The sequence below is a fragment of the Sinocyclocheilus anshuiensis genome, unplaced genomic scaffold, assembly GCF_001515605.1.
Source record: "Sinocyclocheilus anshuiensis isolate Anshui unplaced genomic scaffold, SAMN03320099.WGS_v1.1 scaffold44, whole genome shotgun sequence".
Taxonomy (NCBI): Eukaryota; Metazoa; Chordata; class Actinopteri; order Cypriniformes; family Cyprinidae; genus Sinocyclocheilus; species Sinocyclocheilus anshuiensis.
Window position 1 is genome coordinate 2,743,645 of NW_015555746.1, and position 18,597 is coordinate 2,762,241.

At 36.3% G+C, this 18,597-nt stretch overlaps 4 protein-coding genes across 4 annotated transcripts; 3 read left to right on the top strand and 1 right to left on the bottom strand.

Moving 5' to 3' along the window:
- Positions 1-1,025: 1,025 nt before the first annotated feature.
- Positions 1,026-5,422, top strand: LOC107673474 (PI-PLC X domain-containing protein 1-like). Its single transcript, XM_016467070.1, has 7 exons — positions 1,026-1,503; positions 1,855-1,975; positions 2,336-2,478; positions 3,220-3,348; positions 3,532-3,687; positions 3,829-4,009; positions 4,223-5,422. Exons 2-7 carry the CDS (start codon positions 1,864-1,866, stop codon positions 4,498-4,500), a joined length of 999 nt encoding a protein of 332 aa, XP_016322556.1. The 5' UTR covers positions 1,026-1,503; positions 1,855-1,863; the 3' UTR covers positions 4,501-5,422.
- Positions 5,423-6,020: 598 nt separating this feature from the next.
- LOC107673611 (PI-PLC X domain-containing protein 1-like) lies at positions 6,021-9,573 on the top strand. Its single transcript, XM_016467262.1, has 6 exons — positions 6,021-6,466; positions 6,971-7,107; positions 7,621-7,749; positions 7,833-7,988; positions 8,816-8,999; positions 9,080-9,573. Exons 1-6 carry the CDS (start codon positions 6,367-6,369, stop codon positions 9,310-9,312), a joined length of 939 nt encoding a protein of 312 aa, XP_016322748.1. The 5' UTR covers positions 6,021-6,366; the 3' UTR covers positions 9,313-9,573.
- Positions 9,574-9,641: 68 nt separating this feature from the next.
- On the bottom strand, positions 9,642-13,056 carry LOC107673610 (putative GTP-binding protein 6). The gene is made up of 10 exons (XM_016467261.1): positions 12,437-13,056; positions 12,225-12,362; positions 12,073-12,143; positions 11,690-11,820; positions 11,067-11,137; positions 10,806-10,964; positions 10,517-10,725; positions 10,284-10,432; positions 10,004-10,156; positions 9,642-9,921 (listed from the first exon to the last, which is right to left on the bottom strand). The coding sequence occupies exons 1-10, from the start codon at positions 12,873-12,875 to the stop codon at positions 9,795-9,797; spliced, it is 1,647 nt and encodes a 548-aa protein (XP_016322747.1). The 5' UTR covers positions 12,876-13,056; the 3' UTR covers positions 9,642-9,794.
- A 203-nt stretch (positions 13,057-13,259) lies between these two features.
- Positions 13,260-16,468, top strand: LOC107673472 (omega-amidase NIT2-like). The gene is made up of 10 exons (XM_016467068.1): positions 13,260-13,364; positions 13,813-13,931; positions 14,138-14,258; positions 14,345-14,433; positions 14,954-15,047; positions 15,379-15,453; positions 15,538-15,616; positions 15,699-15,797; positions 15,886-15,941; positions 16,032-16,468. Exons 1-10 carry the CDS (start codon positions 13,310-13,312, stop codon positions 16,124-16,126), a joined length of 882 nt encoding a protein of 293 aa, XP_016322554.1. The 5' UTR covers positions 13,260-13,309; the 3' UTR covers positions 16,127-16,468.
- Positions 16,469-18,597: the final 2,129 nt, after the last annotated feature.

Below are 18,597 nucleotides of genomic sequence, written 5' to 3' on the forward strand. Positions count from 1 at the left end.
GCTGAAACTTCACAGACACATTCTGGGGACACCAGAGACTTATATTACATATTGTAAAAAGGGGCATAATATGCCTCCTTTATTGTAAGGCACATTGGACTATTCTTATCACTGTTTGACAATTTGCATAATGTGCGAAAGCACTATTGTGCTATGGCCGAAGTACTATATTGTCCTGTTTTTCAAACTTTGTCTTTAAAAAGGCCTTTGTGACATAATACATGACAAAGAAGCCCTTGAAGCCACTCCATGCTGGTCTTATAGAATTCCAGTGAAGTAAAAGGAAGGTCAGCTAGAGTCACCGACTCACTGCACCATAGTGAACTGGATTAAGTTGGCTTTGTCAAACTGAAAACAATAGCACTGCACAGCTGGAATGAATAGGCCTAGGTTCCATTACTTCTATATTTTATTTTTTTCTTTCTTTCGTTTTTTTTTTTGGGGGGGGGGTTCATGGGTCTGTAACTGTTCAGATTAATCGGCATTAAAGTGTTAAAGAGACGTATCTTCTGTGTACTGTAATGTTGTGGTATTAGAGAAAGGTCCCGTGTCATCGCGAAACTCTTGTTTCTCTAATACTGAGGTCAGCAGTTTAGCATTCTGCCTCCCTCACAGCAGCAGAGAGGAGCTGCATCACTAAAGAAAACAATAGAGGAAAGTAACTTGCCCAACCAAATGTATCCTGTATTAACGAAAGGCGAAAAATGTATTGACAGTAATTCATTGCGTGGACAATTGTCTCGTCATAAAGTATACTAGCATCTGCCTAAAAATTAAACCCCTCCGTCGTTCGAACCCTACTATGGGGAAGGTTTATGAATATTAATTAGGCAAGGCGACGACGCTTCCATTCGACCAGCCAATTCTTCTAATTAATATTCATGAGCCAAGTTGTCGCTCCAACGTCTGCCTTTCAGCCAATCATTTCGCCCTACGGGGAGAGCGTCTCGTTACGTCATTAATATTAATGACTCAAGCATTCACCGTAGTACGTTTCTAAAACTGTCAGACTGACCGGGTGGAGAATGCTGCGTACAAGTGCACGGTTTCTATCACCATTTATTTTCTATAATATCGCTCCAAAAGACGATTTTTTTAAACGTCCAGTAATACGTTGATTCGTTTGATTATGGAAATGAAAGGGAAAGTCTGAAACAAGTTTAATCTCATCATTACACCGAAAAGAGAGAGTTTCTTCCGGACTATTTCGTTTATCAACGCGGGATTTTGTTGTGGATACCCAGCCCGTTTCAAGCTTGTGCCGCCAATGACAAGTTCAGCACCGCGTAACATCCATCTCGTTTTTACACGACCACCATGGAGCTTTGGGAATCATTGAAGGGGACGGATGTCTCGTTTCTTTTCAGCATCCGAGTCCTTCAGCATCAGAGTCTGTTGAAGCCGGTTTAACCTGTACTCACGTGGCAAATGTACCGGATTAAAATAGTTTAACATCTTTGCTGAAATATTCTTCCTGGACTAAGAACCCAAATTTAAAGCCTGGTAATTCCTGATATTTTATAACTCATGACAGTGTGCATTTCAATTCATTTCATTTGAATGAAATCCTATATTTGCATAGACACTAGTCTTTTCCCTGTTAAATAAACCACGATGAATTTCCATGCTGGTTTGGTGTTGGTCTAGAATCTAGATGATGGACCAGCATAGCCATGGTGTTGACCAGCAACATGGTCTTTTGATGAAGCTGCTTGACCTAGGAAGGCTCTCTGGTTAAGCCTTATCCAAAGGCTGGTGTCTTTTCTGTATATTTTGGATGTTTATCAAATTATCAAGTTGAACTTGAATGATATACATTACATATGCATTCGCTCACCTTTTACATTTTGACAGAAATCCAAGATGACATCAGAGATCAGCCAACTGTCATTAAGTGAGCTTCCCATGGACGACTGGATGGCCCATCTACCCAGTGCACTGTGGGATACCCCTCTCTGTTACATGACCATTCCAGGTATTTAACCTCACATTTTAATTTATACATTCACTAATTGCATGCAAACTGCTTTTTCTTGTTTGGCATGTTTGAGTACTGAAAATTAAAATTTTAGTGGGACTTTGTCTTATTTATGTGTTTTAAAAAAATGAGTTTTCAATGAGTACCCACAATTCTTTTTATGGCTTAAATGTAATATTAATCCACAATTTTGAATTGAAAATGTGAATATTGTTATATTAGGAGGGTGCCACTATTAACTGATTAGAGTGAACACAGTTTCTTCCTTTTTTCTTTTTTTTTTACAGTCTGCCTATATTATCTTATCTATATTATAGTGCTCACAGTCATTGTGTCATTGTCTTAATGGGTTTGTAGGGAGCCATAATGCCATAACCTACTGTCTGGATAAGAATGACCGGTCTCCAGTGGATCTCACTCAACCGGATATGTTGCAAAAGCTGGACAAATACATGAAGCCCATCATAAGGCCATTTGTATACAAGTGGGCAATAACACAGGTACTGTATGTTGTCGCAGATTGTCGTCACTGACCCATTTTTCGGATAAGGCTTTTTTTATTTCAGTAAAATGAATATAATAATCACCATTACATGTTTTTTCATATATGTTCTTGCATTTTCAATTGGATTACTTGGAATCATTTTGGACAATGGTTGCACAATTCACATTTTCAGTTACAGTTATTGTAAACCATCGGAGTTCATTGAAAGCCTTGTCCTTCATATAGTGAAACACAAAATCACTAATGCTATATCAGAAAATGCATGATTAAATTCTTTATATCCAGAAGTGCTGACTTTTTCATATTTGAATGGCTAAACATGTACGTAAACTGCAATTATGCTGGTTATGGTATCAAATACTTCATGAGGTTATAGACCATTTTATGTCAGCATGCATCAGCAGATTCCCTTAGAGCATGAGTCTCTGAAATCTATCAGCACGAGGGGGAATAAATTGCCGTCTGCTGTCCTGAGCAAATCAATCAAACACTCATGGCTTTGCTACAGTGAAAACTCTGAAAGCACAATTAGTTATGGATAGTTATGACAAAAGTAACACTGATGGATGAGCACATTGTCCCAAATCTGTAGGTGAGATAGAGCATTGTGTTTTTACAGAAATGGTTATTTCACTTTCAGTGGTTTCACTGACGCTGTTTGTAACAGCTAGCTGTTCAGCACTATCTTTACTGCACCTGCATTGTTAATGATTGTGCTTTACATTATTTACCATAGGAGTCTAGCATTAGGGAGCAGTTGGATTCTGGAGTGCGATACTGTGACCTGAGGATAGCACATCGGCCTAATGACAGCTCAAATGATCTCTACTTCTACCATGGTGTTTATACCACTATAACTGTGGAGGTAAGACAACTGACTACACAAATTGATGAAAACATTTAAAAGTCTTAGCACAGCATTTCCCATCTTGTCTATTTGTTGTGTAATTTGATAAGTGCAGTGGTTCTAATATGTTGAGTTTGATGTTTGAAGAATATAAACAAATGCTTTTTCATTGAATCGAACCAATTTCTTGTGTTATTTCAGATGGTATTAAAAGAGATCAGAGAGTGGTTGGATGTTCATCCACAGGAAGTAGTCATACTCTCATTTAGCCACTTCCTGGGTCTTAGTCAAGAGCTTCACACACTGCTCGTCTCAACTATAAAGAGTGTTTTTGATTCCAAACTGTGCCCCAAAATGGTACGCATCAGTTTTGTATTATTTAATTTTAGAAACATGATGAGAAGTGGCATCAGTAACAATATATTTCCAATACATTACTATGTTGATTCAAATAAATTATGAAAAATCATAAAAATATACTTCTGATTTTTCTGACAGGAGTGTGTGACACTACGGAAATTATGGAGCCAGGGTCATCAAGTTATCGTTTCATACGAGCACAATATTGCCAACTGCCACAGAGAATTGTGGTTCCAGATACCTTATTGGTGGGCAAACAAGTGCAAGGCTGAAGCGCTGATCGAGGAATTTGAACGTAGGAAACAATATGGCCGACCGGGTAATCATTAATATGCCATTAATTTTTAAAATATATTTTATTCATTTTTTTATATTTAATTTTATGAATTATTCTCTTGATTAAAGTGAAAAATGTGAAAAATTTCACTTGGAAAAGTGAAAAAGTTTCCTGTAACATTAAACATTTATTTTTTTATTTATTCTTGGGTAAGTTAAATTAAACATCAGTTCTCATGTGCATCATTTTCCACAGGCGGCTTCTTTGTGACTGGAATCAATCTTACTGAAGATCTGAAGTACATATGCTCCCATCCCACAGAATCCCTGAAGGATATGGTGATGTCTACATATCCCACGTTACTTAGCTGGATCAAGCAACAGAAGCCTGGCTCTAACACTGGCTCCCTCAACATCATAGCCGGGGACTTTGTGACAGAGAGCCGGTTCATACCAACCGTCATTGCACTGAATGAAAATCTTCTCAAGAGGACCATAATACCAGAGCCTCTATTAGCTGCACAATGTCTTTAACATTAGAAGAAAGAAGTGTTTCTTGTTCTTGTGATGGTTTTTTATACTAGTCAACTTTGCACTTTTTGTAAGGGTGCTTACACACTAGAGTTTATGCTGCGTCAGCTCCATTCATTTCAGTAGGTATGATGGTGCACTGCAAGGACGTAGAGGAAATACACAAGGGTTTGTGAAACCAATGCGCCATCATGCAACCAAAAGTACTTACCATACCCTCAAAATGGATCACTGGCACTTTCCTGTCCGCCAAATGCTCCGACAGAGCGGTTTCTAGTGTGTAAGCAAGCACCCTGAGGATGATGGATCATTTTGAGTTATTGATAGAATATTGTAATGCACTGACTTTTATGACTTTAACTTATTGTCTTAAGCTTATTTATGCAGTCTCTGCTATATACCTCTGATTTTGCAAAAATGTCGATAATTTTTAAGAACCTGGTTCCAAATGGATGTCATTATCAAGGTCCAGGTTACAACAACTTTATCTACAGTACTACTCCAGACACAAGCACATTACAGGACACAATAAGTTCCCTGTGAGCATCAGAGTTTGCATGAGAATTGCTAAAGTCTACTCAATGCAAGCCTGTAAACATAAAGATTATCAAACACTCAGGATTGTTCATTCTCTGTGGAATGGCTATGGAAATATGATTCCAATAAATACATGTCTGCATGGTGCACAATCAAAAGCATGAAAAGACACTGGAATATTTCTGTGGTTGCACATGTTCTCTGCCATAGTAGCATGCAGTTTAAGCCAGTTTAATCAAGATATCAGTTTGCATCACAAACAAATATGCTTATACTAACACAAATATCAACAGTTGAATTGCATATCAAATACTCATATTTAATATCTGAAGATTTCCAATAAATAAAACATCAAACAATATTTAAAGAATTGTTTGAGTTATTAAAAATGAAGTCTTCTCTAGCACACAAACAAAAGCAAGAATTAGCTGACATGGAAAGCAGCATTTCACTGCTTGTTTCATTGATTATGGAGCGTGCTGAAAGACTTTAGTCAAAGTTAACCTTTGATAATGGAGTTTTGTGTCTTTTCTACCTCAAAGATGATAAAATGATGAAAGGTCACCAGATTACTAAACCATGGCAACTTGCAAGTAAATAAGTCAAGTCAAGTCAAGTCAAGTCTGCTTTATTGTCAATTCTTCCACATGTACAGCACATACACAACAGCACAAATAACATGAATATTGTGTTGCCATATTTTTAAAGGGAATATCTGTCTTTCCTACATATGCTCTGATCAAACTTGATTTTTTTTTTTAATTGCTTTTAACATAATATTACCACTAGCTGTTATTTTGATTAGAGAAAGGAAAATTAATGGTAATATTCTAATAACAGCCTAATGTTATAAAACAAAATTAACATCAAATGTTTATATTTTGTGAAAGTAGTATTTATCCAAAATATGAAGTCTTATATGATGGGGAAATAAAGACGTACTGCATAACAGGAATGACCTGTGATCAAGTTAGATCTGTTTTGGGGCGGTTTAACTCTGTTCTGCAATCAGCTGTAAAGCGTGACAGACTGAAGCAGCAGGGAACAAGGAAATGCCGAGCTGACACGTCAATAGACATTCATGATTCATGTGCAAGAATGATCGTAACACTTCTAAAATCCTTTTAATTTCGTAAAACATGGAGTTCACTAACCGCTGAGGTTGTGTGGTCACCTTTACAAAGAGTTGGGCTTTGAGCCGTATTATCGATGATGTGTTATCTGCTGTTTTCGCTCAAACGCGGACCGTTTCAGCTGATCAACTCATTTTGTTTTCCAGCCATTTGGATTCATTTGTAAAGAGCTACTGCTTTTATATGATCCAGTAAACTGATGGCTCACATTAAGAAGGATGACATTAATCGTGAGGACTGGATGTCATGTTTGCCAGAGAAACTGTGGGATGTCCCTTTAACACATCTCTCAATACCAGGTGAGCCCCTATGGAAGCTTTCCGCCACGCAGCAACTGCGATTTAAAAAAAATAATTTAGTTATAAACTCGCTTTTGACTTTTGTTCTCAGAATTCTACATTACATCTTACAATTGTGAATTCTTAATTATGAGTTTACATCTCGCAATTATTTTTTTCCCCTCGGATTTCTTGTTTACATTACAACTTACACTTACATTACATTACAACTTTTTATCTCACAATTCTGACTTTTTCCCGCTCGAATGAATGAATTCATTTATGTATTCATTTATTTAGTTAGTGGCGGAAATGAGCCTCCCCTGTGGAACACAAGGAAAGTTTCAATTACATTTTTTTTTTTTTTTTGTTGAAATGAAAACTAATAAATGTATTTATTAAATGATATTATTTATGTAATTGTATATTTTACGATTTATTTATCATATTATTGCATAGAACGTGTTTTGTATGTGAAACATCCTTATCAATGCAGACAATTAATGAACCCTCATTTGTTTTCAGGTAGCCATGATGCAATGAGCTACTGTCTGGACATCACTTCTCCACTGCTCCGATCGGAGTCAGACACATTTAGGTTACTGGATGGAGTTTTCTGCTGTTTCACCCGGCCAGCTATTCGCAGATGGGCTACTACTCAGGCAGGCATATACTTCACTTAAAGGGTTAGTTCACCCAAAAATTAAAATTCACCCTCACCCTCATGCCATTTTGGAGAATATCCGCTCGAGTATTCTCGTAGCTTCGTATAATTACGGTTGAACCCCTGATGTTACATGGATTATTTTACAGATCTCCTTGCTACGTTTCTGGACTTGGGAACATTTCAGTTGCGTTGCGTCTATGCAGGGTCAGATAGCTCTCAGATTCCATCAAAAACATCTTAATTTGTGTTCCGAATATGAATGAAGGTCTTACGGGTTTGAAACGACATGAGGGTGAGTAATTAATGATAGAATTTTCATTTTTGGGTGAACTAACCCTTTAATGGTTATTTTGACTGCTTACAAAGCTTAATATTTCATAGCAGAGACAGAACAAATGTCTATCCCATAGCGCTCATAGAGTCAGTTTATGTCTTGTACAAATTAATGCATTTTTACATGAGAAATGTATTTGTATCATATCAAAGCCCCTTACTCTGTTGCAAACAGGTGCAAAACATTGTGGAGCAACTTACAGCAGGCATTCGATACTTTGATCTTCGAATTGCCCACAAACAGTATGATTCTTCCAATGAGCTTTACTTCACTCATGTCATTTACACACATGCAATGGTCGTTGTAAGTATATAGATGAGTGTTGAGATGAATTAGATATTTAAGTTTGTGCATTTTCTGCTTTCTAAACATGTTTTGTTTTGTAGGAAACTCTACAGACTGTTGCTTCATGGCTTGAATCACATCCCAAAGAAATCATCATTCTAGCTTGTAGACATTTCGAAGGGCTGAATTATAAAATGCATGAGGAATTCATCTATTCTCTGAAGAAAATCTTTAGCTCTAAACTGTGCCCTCGCGACGTGAGAAACCATTTGGAATTTTTAAACATAAATTAATAAATCTTTTTCCTTAATAGCATTATGATAGCAAGTTAATACACCACCTGTCAAAAGTTACCTATTTATTTATGTTTTTGAAAGTCACCAAGAACTGTTTTCTACTTTAATATATTTAAAAAATGTAATTTATTCCTGTATTGGTAAAGCTGAATTTTCAGCATCATTACTCCAGTCTTCAGTGTCACATGATCCTTCAGAAATCATTCTAATATGCCGATTTGGTGCTTTCTTGTTTTTACCAGTGTTGAAAACAATTGTGCTGCTTTATATTTTTGTAAAAACCAAGATTAAAAAAGAAAACTTTTATGTAGCAAGGACACATTAAATTGATCAAAAGCTACAGTAAAGACATTTATGTTACAAAATATTTCAAATAGATGCGGAATCCTGAAAAAAAAAAATGTATTGCCTTTTATACAAAAATATTAAGAAGCAAAAACTATTTTCAACACTAACAATAATAAGAACAACTATTAATAACTGAGCATCAAATCAGCATATAAGAAGGATTGTGTGACGCTGGAGTAATGGCTGCTGAAAATTCAGCTTTATCTTTAAAATATATTAAAATAGATATTTTAAATTGTAATAATATTTCACAATATTACTGTTTTTACAGTGTTTGTGTTCAACTAAATGCAGCCTTGGTGAACATAAGAAACACATTTAATTATACCAGTTTTTGACTGGCAGTACATATATAAAAACATTATGAAGTTTCTGCTAACATTTGAAACTGCAACAGGCTTGAAATCTGTTACTGTTTTGTATTATACACATTCTTAAAGGAGGCCCTATTGACCTTGCGGAGTCTGTGGACATCAGGCTATCAAGTTGTGCTGTCATATGACGACCAGTCAGCATCACGCCATAAGGAGTTGTGGCCTGCTATCCCATACCTTTGGGCCAATAAGCCTAATGCAGAAGAGCTGATCTACTACCTCGAATGCCAGAAACGACTTGGTCGACCTGGTGAGAAAAGCTTTTGTTTGGTTATACCTGAAAGGAAAAAAATACCTCTGGTCTCTGATCAGCATATTTCTATTTCACAGAGGGTTTTTTTGTAGCAGGCCTGAATTTAACGACAGATCGATGCTTCATCGCCTCACATCCTCGGGTGTCTCTCCGAACTCTGACCATGGAGAACTGGAACCACGTGAAGAAATGGCTAGGAGATCAGAAACCAGGAGCTGAACCCACATGTCTAAACATAATAGCAGGCGACTTCATTGGTCCTGTACCATTTTGTTCGCTTGTTATTGCTCTCAACAAAAAACTGCTTTAAGGAGCTGTTGAAGTAAAATGGGCTTATATGTGAAGTCTTTGTTACATGTGAAGGCATTGTTTAAGGAATCATTTTGGTCACAACCCAAGGTTTACAAACTTAGCGTGTTTTCTAGTGATCTAAAGTGTATTCAGACTAATGCCTAAATGAGACAATGTGCAATATTCAATCCTTAGTATGTTTACATGTGCCTTTTACTGTATAATTCTGCTTGATGAATTAAGCAGCCTTTTAAAAATTTGTATCAAGCTTTGAGAGTTAAAGCTTACAAATTTTTTGACAGACATGTATTTTCTACCAATATTGTTCATATATTAGCACAAATCGACTTAGTTTCTTAATGTCTGATTTTTATTGTATTCAAATATTGGTTTTGAGATATTTGAACTACACTATTTATAAAGCAAATAAATATTTAAACATCATTATTGCACAGTGTGGGAATTACTTTGGATGATGGCTGTAAAACGGGCCATCTGTTACTAGGTGACCTGAAATAGCTTCCTGTAGCGGCCATATGCAGCTTGGCTAATGATGACCTTGACATTGGCGGTGCAGTCGTCTCCCACATCATCTACTGCCTGAACCGTCGCCTCCTTATACAGCCAACTGTGAAGAGAAAAGTGCACCAAATTAAAAAGTCTGTGGATAAGATAATATATTCCCTTAAAACTTTTTACATAAAACTTACGCTAACTGAGGGCTGTTGAGCTGCACTTTAAGGGTCATTATTTGTTTGCCGGTATACTTAACAACAGCTTCTTCAATCTTTTCTTTTAATACCTCCAGTCCATGCTGTTTCAGAGCTGATATAGGAATAACCTCAGGATCACTGACCTCAAATCTATGGAACATGTATAAAACATTTATTTTTCTAAAATAAAAATGTGATTGGTGTTTGGGCGTGTTGCGTTTGAAAGTATTCGTTACTAAATTAAATTGCTACACAAATCAGGTAAAAGATGTCTCACCCTTCAATGAGGTCAATCTTATTGTGCACCTCTATTATGGAGTTCAATAGTTTTTCTGGAATCTGTAGATTCTTTAGTACATTCAGTACATTGACCTTTTGATTCACAGTTTCTGGATGACTGATGTCTCTCACATGAATTATGAGGTCCTGCAAAAGGAGAGGGTGTTAAAACATTTCTATAACATTACTAAAAATGAAAAGCTTTTTAGTGTTGTTTTCTTGGGTACATACAGAATGTGTTACATCCTCCAGCGTGGCAGAGAAAGAGTCAATAAGCTGGTGAGGGAGCTGGGACAAGAAGCCAATGGTGTCAACATAAAGTACAGTCATGTGACTTGGCAGCTGTCCTGCATGTACTGTAACATCCAGGGTGGCAAAGAGCTGATCTCTAGGCTGGAGACCAGCATCTCCAGTCAGTGCTTTAATCAGGGTTGTTTTACCTTTAGAAACAAAGACTGTTAATGTGTATCTTACAATCTCATACAATAGTTTAACAGGTTAATATTTATCCAAACCTCACCACAGTTAGTGTAGCCCATGACAGAGACGATGGGAAAGTCTCTGTGTTTGCGCTGGGAGCGCAGAAGGTGCCTCTTCCTTCTAAGCCGCTCCAGGGCTGATCGAATCTTTAGCTCTCGCTCCTTCAACAATCGCTGCTGCATTTCAAACAGGGTTTCACCTGTAAATATATTTGAACTCCAGTTAAACATAATAAACCTTGGGCTTAATAACGACCCTAGATTAAATGTTTCAAGTGTGACAAGCCCATTTTAGTCCTTACCTGAGCCCATAATGTACCTTGAGCCGCCACCTTGCTGGTCTAAGTTAGCGACTTCATTTCTCAGGCGTGATCTTATGTGTTCAAAGAACAAAAATATGTTGGTAAATCTGTGTTAACACTAAATGGTGTTATTTATTATTGAGATATAAAAGCAATATCACACTAATACGAGCAACATTGAACAAACTCACCATGGACATCAACTTTTATTGTGTTGGAAAGTACACTACCATTTAAAAGTTTGAATTTTATTTGATTTTTTAAGAAATTTAAATTTTCATTCGGTAAGGAGGCATTAAATTGATCAAAAGTACCAATAAAGTAATTTATAATGTTGAAGACTGGGGTAGTGGCTGCTGAAAAATCAGCTTTATTCCATCACACGATTTACATTTTAAAATGTATTAAAATATAAAACAGTTATTTTAAATGGTATATTTTTAAAATTATTTATTTACTATATTTATGACAAAATACATGCAGTCATGGAGAGCATTAGAATCTTCTTTAAAAATAGTATCAACTTCAAACTTTTGAACTGGAGTGTTTGCTAGGAAAGAATTGTTGATTTCATCAGGAAACAATATAGATTATGAAAATAGTATATAACTTATATAATTTACCTGAGCAAGGGAATCTCTGCCAAAGAGATTTGCAGTTTGGCCTCTTTTGTTCTAGCATTACAGCGGAAAATATGAAGAACAAGTGAGTATCTATCAAGAACCTTTACTCCCCAGGCTTCCTGCAATTCTTTCTGAAACACAAGTGTAACATTGCATGTTTCTTAGAAAAAAAATGACTAACACTTTAATTACGATTATATTCAAAGAAGAACTTCTTATGATTATACTATAGCCACAGTGAATCTAGTACTATTTTTAGAAATGATATAGATTCTTCATGAATCATGATAGTCCAAATAGATTTACATGGTCTTTTGTGCACACATTTTAAAACCCTTTGAAGTGAATTGATGCAATCACAGTATAATACTCTGAATACTCACTTCCGAAGAAGGTGAAAGACATTCCACGTTCACAAAAACAGCTGTGACCCCAGGAGTAGCTCTGATCTTCTCTTAGAAATATTAAAGAACAGAGAAAACATGTCAATTTGTGCCTAAAATACCTATTTATTCAAAACTAGCAAGCTACATACCTGTAAGAGCCTGGAAGTTTCCCTTGCCAAAAATTCTTCTCTTCTCTGGTGTCTTGGTGGAGAGGATGATCTTATCTACAACACTCCAGTTATACAAAGTGTTCACCAGACCCACAGCTTCTTCCATCTGAAGTGCCGCTGTCAAAGGAACAACTTTGTATTATGTAAAATGTCACATTTATCCAATGATTAAAATCAGTGTATAATTTTACCTGTGGTCAGATATTGCTTTCTGCTGCCCCATTTCACATCAGGATGCACAATGAAGACCCTGTGTTCTTCTTCACTGATACCTGTGGGGATCTGCTGCTGGAACAGCTCCTCTATTTCTGCCTCATCAATTTCATCTTCTTCTTCTTCTTCTAGTCTGTTGTTATCTGTGTTGTGATTTTTGTTCTTAAACATGCAAGCTGTCAAAGACAAAGTCCTTGCTGGCAGAACTGGAACTGCAACCCCAGCTCTTAAAATTTGTCTTGGACATGGGAGCATGGTAACAACTAATTTTGAGGTACATTGAAAAAATCTGATTGGTTTACATGTCGCAAAAGTCATGTACCTTCTACCAAGGACATGTTCTGCACATAATCTTCTCCATGCATATCTGCACAAAAACACATGGTTGGTCAGGATACTGATCTTGTTGAGATTCATTTGCTCAGGTTTTGGTTACAACAATTTAACCAACGTCCAAATCATGCGTCCAACATCCAACGTTTTCGTTAGCAGAAACGTTTAGCGCACCCTAGAGAGAAATCAACAGGAAAACATTATTTTACTGTACAACTAACTCAGCATGTTTTGATACGTCTTCCTCTCTTGTGTTTAACACGGGCGTTTGTTCAACTGCGCCACCGGTAGGATAGGTGCGGTATTAGTTTTTGTATTTTTGTAAATACACGTTTATTTTAACTCCATGTATTGTATTATATTAGAAGCAAGCTGAGAATAAATTTTAGTATGTATGCTTTGTAAAATGACAGGAAAAAGACTTCCTACCGAGGACTTTTATTTTGAATGTATTTTAGTGGGCGGAGATTGTCCTACATTGCTATTACTGTAATGTGTGTGTTCCAAGCATACAGTCTATGGTTCCAAGCAGTATATCAATGTCTGGTATCTTTTATTTGAAGGCAATGTCGAGTGAGTATATTTTTTATATTCAGAGTGGTACAATGTTCAGATCATGTTATTTGATATAGTTTAGTTGGTGATTATCTAAACGTAGCATATTAACATGCTTGATTTCACTTTGCATTGAGCAGTTCACACTGTCAAGCTGTGGATTAATTAAGTGTGAAATGTTTGAACCTAAAAACAGATATAATTTTATCATTTATCATCGGTTTGACTGCAGATGTGGTTCATACAGATCATGTTTTGACTGTTCATTTAACTTAAACCACCCAAAACTACAATGAAACAAAAAATGTTTTTGTTTTGACTGCACCTCACTTGACAGAAGAACAAAAGTGCAGAGAATTCCGAAACAAAAACCTGCAAAGGAGGCTGCTGGTTAAAAGTGGAAAGAGTTGTGAATCATTGATCCTGCAGCAGCTAATAACTAAACAATTGATCTTCTGCCCCCTAGAGTTTAGTCTGGCTGTGGTTCAGTTACGTGTGTCAAAGATCAAGGCGGACAACTTGGGAAGAGCACAAAAACTTGTGAAGGAGGCTGCAGGACAAGGTGCAAAAGTTGTAGTCTTACCTGTGAGTATTACATTCTATATCTTGGGTTATGACTACTATATTAATATTAGTTTATAAAAAAAATATGGCATTTAATAATCCATTACAGGTGCATCTCAATAAATTAGAATGTCGTGGAAAAGTTCATTTATTTCAGTAATTCAACTCAAATTGTGAAACTCGACATTCTAATTTATTGAGATGCACCTGTATATGTTTGTTTGCAGGAGTGCTTCAACTCCCCTTATGGAACCGGGTTCTTTGCTGAGTATGCTGAGAAGATCCCAGGAGAGTCCACACGGGTGTTGTCGGAGGCAGCCAGGGATTGTGGAGTCTATTTAGTGGGCGGTGAGACCCTCAGACACAAACCAGCATGTTAGTGTGTTTGATGCCATTCATTTCCATGTCCCTCACATGTCCCGTCTTTGTTGTAGGTTCCATTCCTGAGAAGGATGGAGAAAAGCTCTATAACACCTGCTCAGTTTTTGGACCTGATGGAAAGCTGCTTGTCAAACACAGGAAAGTAAGTAACAGTAAAGACATTTTTTGTTACATAAGATTTCTACTTCAAATAAGTGCTGTCCTTTTGGACTTTCAGTTTATCAGGGAATATTGAAAACATTTTTATCACAGTTTCAAAAAATATTAAGAAGCAGAACTGATATCAGCAATGATGATTATATGAAATGTTTCTTGAGCTCCACATCAGCATATTAGAATGATTTCTGAAGGATCATGTGACACTGAAGACTGGAGTAATGATGCTGAAAATTCAGCTTTACCAATACAGAAATAAATGACATTTTCATGATATTTAGTATTTAATATTCCATATTAGTGTTTTTACTGTATTTTTGATCAGATAATAGACTAAAAATCTTACCGACCTACCGATCTAATCTTGTGTGTAGATATGTATAATGTGCATAATATATTTTAGGATGTATAAACAAGCATTTGAGTAAACGGTTTGACTTATGTAGAAAAAAATGACTCTTTTATGCATTTATACTTTTTTTTTTTTTATCTTCATTTCCTATCAGATTCATCTTTTTGATATTGATGTACCAGGGAAAATACGGTTTCAGGAGTCTGAAACACTAAGTCCAGGAAACAGTTTATCCATGTTTGAAACCCGTGAGTGTGTATTATAGAAATCTTGTCCATGTTATCAAGGAATATACAGTATATTATTGCTTATTGGCCAATATTAGAGTTTTTTAAATCAGAATCAATGTTGGGTATATATTAGCCATTTTTATGCATGCACATTTCTCTTTATTTTTACATTTAGTAAAAATCTGCAAAAACAAATAAAAACAATATTTTATATTATCAACCATAACAGGAGCATAACTATTGCCATATCAGAATTGGCCAGAATATAAATATTGGTGCATTCCCAATGTTACCTTTATTTTTGCTCTCTCCATATGTGAAATCATACAGTTTATGTATTTCTTTGCAGCATTTTGTAAAGTAGGTGTGGGAGTATGTTATGACATCAGGTTTGCAGAGCTTGCACACATCTATGCTAAGAAAGGTGAGAATTACAATGTAAAATGTTGTTAAAATGTAATGATGTAGGCATACTTGAAATTATTTCCTCTTGTATCTGTCTATGTAGGTTGCCAGCTTTTGGTATATCCTGGTGCCTTCAATATGACCACAGGTCCAGCTCACTGGGAGCTGCTGCAGAGGGGGAGGTCAGTATACCAGACCACCTGGAGTCACTAAACTATTCAGTTCCCCAGGCCTGCTGTAAGACAGTTTGTGTCCTTTTCACAGGGCAGTAGATAATCAGGTATATGTGGCCACTGCTTCACCAGCAAGAGATGAAAGCGCCAGCTATGTGGCCTGGGGTCACAGCTCTGTGGTTAACCCTTGGTCAGTGCTTTCTGTCTCATTAATGACAGGTTATGTATACATTTGCATGGGTTACTAAATATGATAACTGTGCCCTCTTTCCATGCAGGGGGGAGGTAATTGTCAAAGCTGGACCAGAGGAATCTGTTGTCTATGCTGACATAGGTATATTTCAGTGTTTTACATTTACTTAAATTGTGAGCTGTAGAGCCAGTTGGTCATAATGCAAACATACTCTTCCTTTTCTGCTTGTAGACCTGCAGTATTTGGCTGATGTGCGCCAGCAGATCCCAATCACCACACAGCGACGGAATGATCTATATAGTGTTAACAGTGTTCAGGAGGGCTGAACTCTCATTCACACAAAGCACTGCAGTGGATTTTAAGACAGACTAAGTCTGCACTTTGAGTTAGACACAAGTCTTCATCAGTGTAATGTGGGGCATCGCACAACAAATATGTTTTAATTCATGTGAACAGCAAGTGCCTCACAATTTGCATTCTTTTGATGATTCTCTTACAATGGAAATTATATTTGGAATAGATAAAAGAAGTGGTGAGAACAGTGGACAGTTATGCCTGGGCAGGTAAAGTGCTGCATCAGCGTGAGAAAAATATTAAGCGTCATATTAAGATGTTAATATTATCAAGTGATTTCCAAATCAAAATTATTATATTTTCATTGTCATTGTATTAAATCCAAAAGACATTAAAATATTATCTGGAAAATATTTACTTCATATTAAGTTACCTCTTGTTTTTTTCTACCGACTATTGAGATTATTTATATATATATATATATATATATATATATATATATATATGTATGCATGTACAATACAGTTTAGAATTCTCTCTCCCTTAGGTCTTTTATTTACAATGACTTTGATACAATAGTGAAACTATTACACAGCGATTAAAAGGTAAGTATGTTTATATAAGAAAATGTGGTGTTAAAATTGTCTTTATGCCACATTCAGTGCTGCTGAATATATTTTAATTATATTTCATCTCAACACCACCTCTTAATGGATAATAGAGAGAATGACATGACGGGAATATATGACTAATACAATAACTCATCTGCATTTGTGCTCCAACAGGTTTAACAGGTAAAGTTATGAAAGTTGTTTTGAGCTCTTTCCCAACAACAGCATGTTGTGGATATTTATCATGGTCTAAAAATGTAGATGTTCAAAATGGTGCAGCAAGAGTGTATATGTAACATGTCTAAATACTTAATAAGAAAGAGTGCCTGAGCTGTTTATCTCTATATTTTGAAAATAGATACATTTATATTCTTTGACCTGCTTTATTAATTTGTATGCAGTTGCAGGTCTTTTGTTTAGCCGATTGTATGGAAAAAGGAGAATATTCAATGAAAGAAAAGTATAAACCAGTGGCTTCGAAAGAAGTCTGTACCGGCTCAAGCTGATTCATCCTCTGAAATGAAACTGAATCACTTCCAATCGATCACAATTAATAAGAGATACATAAGTTAGTCGTATCAACCCAGAATGCCTTTCCAAACCATGTTACACATCAGTCTCAGGACAGGAAGCCCATTGCTCCACATCGAACACGATCATGTCAGAGCCCTCCCAACATGAATCATCTGCAACACAAAGGAATGATTGTCATATAACAAATTCACACAGATCAGTAAATAAACAGGACTTCGGTACCTCCACATCTGTGTCGCTTTCTTTTTTGATCTCGGTCCCATTTCTTCTGGAAACGCAGAGACGTAGCCACCAGCAAGGAAACAACCACATACAGAGCAGCGCTGAAGACCCACATGTGCTCTGACAGTCGTCTCTCCGATGTACTTGACAAAAAACCAACTGACCACATGCAAAAATCACATAGTCTTCATATTTTTAATCATTGTATGGCTTTATTAGCTGTACATTTCCAGCTAAATAAAGCTTTGACTACCGTGTTCTTCATGTTACAGGACATCTACTTGTTTTACATTTTATCTGATGTATGCAAAAATAAAACCCAGCAACATTACTGCAACTGACGAGATACTTACAGTTTGTTGTTGTTAACGTTTCATTCAGCAGCTTGTTTTCTATGACACAGGATACAGCAGTGTCTGCTGAGATGATGATAGATAGGACAGTTGTGATGTTGTAGAGTTCAGACTGAGGTACCGTATTCGTATACGTTGTGACTGATGTTTCTGGACGAAGCTGCGTGTGGTTGACAAGCCAGTAGATGGATGGAGCAGGAAATCCTCCTAGAGAGTTGCAAAGCCATCTGGTTTCTTCACCATACACTCCATTCGCTCTCAATAGAGTTGGATGGCTGAAATGACCTGCAAATAAATAGAATGAATGAAAAAATATATAAGTCTGTTCTTGACAGCATATGCTATTCATAACAGCATAAGATTGATTTGTGAGAGAATGAGAGAATGGCTTCATTGTATTTCTAAAGTGTTACAAAGCTTTTGATTAATTAGAACATCCCTTTAGAAATCATTTTGGTTTTGGACAGAAATTCACAAATCTAATTAGTAAACTTTATAATGATATTAACAGTTGTGCATCTTTAGAATATGGCTTGCTCAAGATTTATAATGGTTGCTGAACTGTTTTCCATTATGATAAAGAATGACGGATCTGAAGGCTTTACCATAGAGAAAAACATCTTAACTGTTCGCAGATGACACAATTTTGTTTTTAAAAGATGAAAACCAAATTTTTAACAATACTAGGCTACATTTAATCAACCAATTCTCTAAAGAATCAGGAGTTATATTCAACATTAATAAAAGTGTGCAATTTTTGCTTTGAATGTTCAACCAGCTTGC

Bases quoted from the DNA above. Each gene is read 5' to 3' on its own strand.
- LOC107673474 (XM_016467070.1), top strand. From the start codon at position 1,864: ATGACATCAGAGATCAGCCAACTGTCATTAAGTGAGCTTCCCATGGAC. The intron at 3,349-3,531 runs GTAAGACAACTG...GTGTTATTTCAG, and splicing joins ATACCACTATAACTGTGGAG to ATGGTATTAAAAGAGATCAG. The intron at 4,010-4,222 runs GTAATCATTAAT...CATTTTCCACAG, and splicing joins GAAACAATATGGCCGACCGG to GCGGCTTCTTTGTGACTGGA.
- LOC107673611 (XM_016467262.1), top strand. From the start codon at position 6,367: ATGGCTCACATTAAGAAGGATGACATTAATCGTGAGGACTGGATGTCA. The intron at 6,467-6,970 runs GTGAGCCCCTAT...ATTTGTTTTCAG, and splicing joins AACACATCTCTCAATACCAG to GTAGCCATGATGCAATGAGC. The intron at 7,750-7,832 runs GTAAGTATATAG...TTTGTTTTGTAG, and splicing joins ACACACATGCAATGGTCGTT to GAAACTCTACAGACTGTTGC.
- LOC107673610 (XM_016467261.1), bottom strand. From the start codon at position 12,875: ATGAATCTCAACAAGATCAGTATCCTGACCAACCATGTGTTTTTGTGC. The intron at 12,144-12,224 runs GTATGTAGCTTG...AATATTTCTAAG, and splicing joins AAACTTCCAGGCTCTTACAG to AGAAGATCAGAGCTACTCCT. The intron at 10,965-11,066 runs GTAAGGACTAAA...ATATATTTACAG, and splicing joins AAGGTACATTATGGGCTCAG to GTGAAACCCTGTTTGAAATG.
- LOC107673472 (XM_016467068.1), top strand. From the start codon at position 13,310: ATGGTTCCAAGCAGTATATCAATGTCTGGTATCTTTTATTTGAAGGCA. The intron at 15,454-15,537 runs GTGAGAATTACA...CTGTCTATGTAG, and splicing joins ACACATCTATGCTAAGAAAG to GTTGCCAGCTTTTGGTATAT. The intron at 15,617-15,698 runs GTCAGTATACCA...TCCTTTTCACAG, and splicing joins GAGCTGCTGCAGAGGGGGAG to GGCAGTAGATAATCAGGTAT.